A 6,000-nucleotide genomic window follows, 5' to 3' on the forward strand; every position below is an offset into this window, starting at 1 on the left:
CCATTAGTGACTCCCTCTGCTGTTTAGAACAAATTAAACAATTTTTAGTTAACATGAGAGTTTTTATTTATATTAAAAATTTATTGCAAGATAAACGTAATACACTCTTAAGGGTTAGCTTTTTGAGATTATGTTTAAAAAAATCATGAAAATGCATGACTAAGATTGTTTGATGTATAAGTACTAATGTCAAATAGTTTCACCAGAAGAAGATTTCCACTGTCTCAAACTTGACATATTAAGTCTCTTGATACAAAAAATGTTTTAAAAGTATACAGTAAGAGCCCAATGATTACTTGAGCAAAAGGGGCAAACATTGAGCAGCAGTGATTGCCTCATGGGAGACTTATTAACAGACTTGCAATCTGTCAGTATCTTCAAGAGAACGTAGCAAGGAGTTAAATAACAAAGGTATAATGTCCATCACTTTGAATGTAATGATACTTGCTTTTTGTGTAGCAGAAACATTACCTATAGAGGAAAACAGCACTTCCAAGGAACACAGATTTTCTGAGGACTCTATGGATTCTGCACTTAACTCTGTAAATCCTTCAAGCCCGGCCCGTCGAAATTCCACGGAATATCGTACTTCTGGGAGTGCGGCATATTACAGGAATTCCCTTCAGCCAGGGACGGCTACCTCAAATTCAGCCCCCGTCCTGCGCAGGCTGTCCTTGAGCTCTGTGGGGAGCAGCGGGTATTATGAAGTTAGTATGAATCGAATCCAGAGGCGGATTGAGGGTATGTTATATAACTAAGCTTTCCAAACTATACTACTGCTTTTATTAACATGCAAAGTCCGTGACTTATGAATAAAGAAGTTCTTGGCCGTAGAAGAGCTTGTAGATTGAGCGAAAAGTCATGCTGTGAGCAGGCATCTCAGGCTTGCTGCCCTAACTGCAAATGCAGAACTTAAGCCTGTTAGAACTAAACCTGCAGTGCAAGACGGGGGGGGTCTTGCTGCTGCACTTCCCTCTCACTGCTCTTACGGACTCTGCAGCAAGCCAGAGCAAAGAGGGATAGCTGTGTGCAGCTCACTGCCTCAGCATCTTACCAACTCTTACCTTGCTGTTGATATACAGGGCAGGGATTACTCCTGTCCCTCCCTCTCTTGGCACAACTCGCCTTTGCCACATTCCGACTTAATGGCATCTTGGGACCCAGGTGCCAAGTACAAGTTGAAGTAATCCCCTCTAGGTATGTCATAGTGCGGATGTTTATGTTGCTGTAAATATTTGCAGTTATTTAAGTTGTTTAAAGACAAATGGAACAGTTCAATATAATTTGGAGGAAAATAAAACATAATTCATTTTAATATATTACAAAGAATGCATAATAAAAGCCACGTGTTGATATTAAGAATATCTTACATGAAATGAAATGTGTTATCCCTGTATAGACTAATGATACTTTTTCCTTTCACAATATTTATTACTAAAAGCTGCAAGTTCCACAACTGGGCCGGATTTGAATTCACTAAAGAGGGAACCTTCAAGAATATTGAATAAGGATCCTTCCACCTGGTCGATAGAGGAAGTGATGCGTTTTGTGAAAGAAGCTGATCCACAGGCACTAGCTCCGCATGCAGAACTCTTTAGGAGACATGTATGATGCATATCCATTCTGTTCTAGTAGACTGTGTGTCATGTTAATCTCTTAAAATACAGCTTTCATCTCCATCACTCTGTTTGTACTGAAAGGTAGAATAGACTCTACTCGCATATTAGAGGGAGGCTGAAAATTATTTTTCCACCTGAGAAGCCTCCTGCAGTATATTTTCTGTTTTCCAGTCTTATTAGACTGAAGTAAATACCCACAGCTTTCCAGCTTATATGGAAAAATGCCCATACTGGAAGTATCCAAATTCTGATGGCCAACAGCCATGGTACCCATTGTCATCCCTGGTACCCTTCAAGAAGGTGGCTTTCCCATGTACAGTATGGGGCATATGGCCTAGGGAGATAACACCTCTTGAAGTCAGCCTGTTTGGGAGACTGATTATCCTGAATTGGAGATACTGTTATGCCTTGCTAGCTTTATACTTGGTTATGAATACTAAAATGCAGAGAATCCTTTTAAATGTTGTATTTATCTGTTTTGAAAAACAATCTGTAGGGTTTCATAAGATCTAACTAGATGTTGTACTTAGATAAACTGCATCAGTTTCTCTGTGCTGTTTTTGGCCTCCCCTTTTCCTTCTCACTGTGCTTTTCTATAGCAGGCTGCTCGGCAAAGAGCTGCTTTCTTATTTCATTGTATTAATATATATGGCTGTCCAAGAAGCAGTTGGCTTTCTCTTTAGTAATATTTCACCTTTGTTCTGCACCAGCTCCTACTAACAGTTAAATCTCAGAGTAAGCTGAATTGGAAGGAAAACTCAAAATAACTTTTAATGGAGCTTCCTGACTCATGTTTTGTTCTTAGTTGTATAACAAGACTCTAAATATCACTTGTTTTGTCAGGTTTATGTTTAAAAAAAAATAAGACAGAATGTTTTGCTTTATGGTGTTTTAAGGAACTAATTGCCTGTCTACAGTACGTAATGCTACTGAGAGCTTAGGACCATCACATTTTAGCAGCTTCTCAACGAGGCAGTCGAAATCTGACTAAGTTGTCCGTGGTCTTGATCCTAACAATCTGTCTGGTTTAACCTGGATGTAGATCTGTCTTATTTCACAGATTTAGATGGTCTGTAACCCCTTCCTCCGTGTGACTGTTTGCATGCGCATGCCAGAAGCCTCCCACAGCCGTGTTCAGGGTTCAGTGCAAGGCCTCGGTGCTTGGCTCATTTAATCTCAAACTGCACCGACCTTCCTTTGCACCTTCTTTTCTCTTTTTTTTTTTTCCCTTGACTCATTCACTTTTTTTTCCCCAGACAGTACCTAATTTTGAGAGCTGTTTGGTCAGTTTCTTTTACTTACTATAATTTTCTTTAACATCTCAAGTACCTTAATCGTGCATTACAAACTACTAAAATTCTATTTCAGTGGCCATCTGTAAGTATCAAATTATACTAAGTCAACGTTTTACATGTGGTAGATAAATTTTTCCTACAGTATTAACAAATATAATGTACTTTCCAGTTTTACCATGCAGCTTGTTAAAGTAGTTGTATGTATTGTGTTTATTCTCTTCCTTCTGCAGGAGATTGATGGAAAGGCACTACTCTTACTGAGGAGTGATATGATAATGAAATATATGGGACTGAAGCTGGGGCCCGCCCTAAAGCTGTGCTACCACATTGAAAGACTTAAACAAGGAAAGTACTAGCCAGTGGGGATACTACAAATATGCGTGTGTCCTGGTGACAGTGTGTTTGTATCACACTAAGCTCTCAGGTTCACAGCCATCTCCTTAATTTGAAACTAAAGAAAACATCGTTATTTTTTGAAAGTGCTCTGAAAATGTAAAAAAAGACATTCAGGATAAATAATGGGGGAAATTGGTGTTATATTCTGGTATTATATTTTGCAAACTATTTCAGAAAGTTTGCCGGGAAGGACAGTTGATCATAATGGGAGCGGGCAGGTTGGGTAACAGTGTTCTCCAAATCCTGAAAAGGGCTTTCTCTGTTACGGACTTCAGCCAACGTGTTCATATTCAGAACCAAAACAGCTGGATCCCAAAAGAAAATTATAAAACAAACCAGCATCAGGTGTTAGTAATTTTTAAAGGGGTGGCTGTAAACTTTTATATTGCAAGAAAAAATTTAAATAGAGGATCTCATCTCTGTAGTAAATACTGTGGCCAGTCCTCCAGCAAAGTAACAGTCTAGTATATCATTCTAGTTTATTCTTCCTAGATTTCCATAAAGGGAATAGCCATATGAGTCGCTCGTGGCGGATGGAGGTGTGGGGAGCGAAGGGCTGTGGAGGAGAGGGCTTAATACAAATATAAGCTTTTATAAAGTGTGATTATCAGTCCTTTGGTAAGTTAAGAGGACAAATGTACGGTATATTGTCAATTTATGCAGGCCATAAGTATTTGTGTTTTGTGGAAGGGCATATCGGCTGTATAAACAGCCATTTCTGGGACAGACTGATTTAACTGGAACAACGCATCCACATTTTACACATTCCATCTTTTTGCTAAGTTTGGCATAGATATGTTTGTTCATGCTTTATATATATACACATGTATGTGTCAGGGGAATACATACTATATATATATAAATATACATACACACTGTACATATGTAATCAGTTTTTTAATGTGTACTTTGCACTGTGCCAGAGAGAACTGTGCAATTTTTATTTTTTCTTTTTTTTTTAAACCAGTAAATTTAGTTGTGTACTACTTTCATATTCATTAGCACACGTTTAATTGGTTGTCCATTCTTGGAGTCAGAAGGTGACAAACAATCAAAGGATGGCTTTATTCATACAGGCAAGATCCCTGTACTATGCAGTACTCCTGGTTTTACATCCCTTAACTCTGAGCCATATATTCTGATATATTTCTGGAAAGACACATTTGGTTCCAATGATTTGGGCTTATATTTCCTATAAGGAAGTGCTACTATGTAACCAGTAAGCCTTTTTTTTTGGTAAAATTGGTGCTTTTTGTATAAGCTGCAGGAATGAGTGGTGATAATAATGCAGTCTGGTGTCACTGCCGATTGTAATATACATCAGGGACAAGAAAATGTACTTTCTGTGTAGGAAACTGAATGTACTGTTTGTAATAGTGCAAGTGAAAAAAGCTATTTGCTAGGAAAGGTGTAGTCCTAAAATGGTAGGTTTTATTATATTTCTTACTGCCTTTTTATATGAAATCATATAGTATAAATGTATTTTTTACAAATTCCTGTTCTGAAAATGCCTTGCTTTACCAATAGTGTGATACTCCTCAGGTTTCAGCAGAGATACTGCTGCAAAATAAAAAATTTCGTGGCTCACAAGTGTCCAAATATTTTGTTGGTTCAAGTGACTACAATGCGATTTTAATTTAGCAAGTCATTTGGACTTTGAGAATTGTTTTTATTATTACATCATTTGACACTAAAGGTTATCTATATGAATTTATTTTGCATATCTTTTGTGGTGCATGTATGCTTAGATGAATAATACAAGCATGCTCTTTATAGTAAGAAAAGGTCAGCACATTGATTGGAGAAACAGAATATTTTGTCTGTGTTAGGAAAATACTGACTTGACTGTTGGTGTAACTGTATGAAAGTTAGTTATATGTTGAGGAAAACAACATTCCCTACACACTCAGTATATTGTTTATAACTTACTTTTTCCATGCTTTATTATGCTGAATTTCAGAGTTCTTTCGTGTAAAAAGATCTCTACACGATTTAAGTGGAAGTAATTGACTGAAAACAATTTTTTATATTGCTATGGGCATAAGAAAAACAAATATGTTTAAATTTTCTGTTTGGCCTTTATGGAATGAAATTTTTGTACATGGCACTATTATGGGTATAAATATTTGTTCAAGGCTTTCTGTGCACAGGGATTCCTGTGATGCTGCAATACCAGAATTTCCCCATGTGCTGTAGTGTGAGATTCAAGCATTCCAAGCGTTGTGGTGGAATGTATTTTTTATTCTTTATTTTCAATGGGGTGTCCTTATCTATCAACAAAAATAAAATAGTTTGTTCATTGTTGTAACTGTCCATTTTGCTTGACGTTGTGTTTATGTGTGAGCCCTATTTGCGTAGGCAAGGGTAGCTATCTTATCTGGCATTCGGCAGTTCTTGACAGTTCGTGTAAACATCTGATGTAAGGGACTTTTAATCAAAAGAGTAAAATCATTCCAATGTGGTTTATCTGAAGCAATTAATATTTGAACTTGAGTTGGTCTGGACTTTCAAAATAACAACTTGAGGGTACGTTCAACTCTTTAGTTTTGCATGTAGCATTTTTCCTCATACAGCTTACAGAATTCTCATATAATGACTGAGGGGAAGAGACTGTTAAAAACTGTTTGCCAGGTGTTCAGATGAAGACATGAAATATTTTAAACCAAAGCAGTTAATGGCAGTGGGTTTGA

At 37.2% G+C, this 6,000-nt stretch overlaps 1 protein-coding gene across 13 annotated transcripts in view; it reads left to right on the top strand.

Annotated features, from left to right (window-relative positions):
- SCML2 (Scm polycomb group protein like 2) overlaps nt 1-5,623 on the top strand; it is an 82,559-nt gene extending 76,936 nt beyond the window's left edge. For 12 of the 13 annotated variants that reach the window (XM_065072144.1, XM_065072131.1, XM_065072160.1 and 9 more), the window contains 3 exons: nt 460-741; nt 1,442-1,605; nt 3,145-5,623. In XM_065072144.1, coding sequence (XP_064928216.1) covers nt 460-741; nt 1,442-1,605; nt 3,145-3,270 — 572 coding nt within the window. In that variant the 3' untranslated portion in view covers nt 3,271-5,623. The remainder of the gene's footprint in view (nt 1-459; nt 742-1,441; nt 1,606-3,144) is intronic. The other variant, XM_065072157.1, reaches the window with a different exon arrangement.
- Nucleotides 5,624-6,000: the final 377 nt, after the last annotated feature.

Source organism: Columba livia, chromosome 1 (assembly GCF_036013475.1).
Source record: "Columba livia isolate bColLiv1 breed racing homer chromosome 1, bColLiv1.pat.W.v2, whole genome shotgun sequence".
NCBI lineage: Eukaryota > Metazoa > Chordata > Aves > Columbiformes > Columbidae > Columba > Columba livia.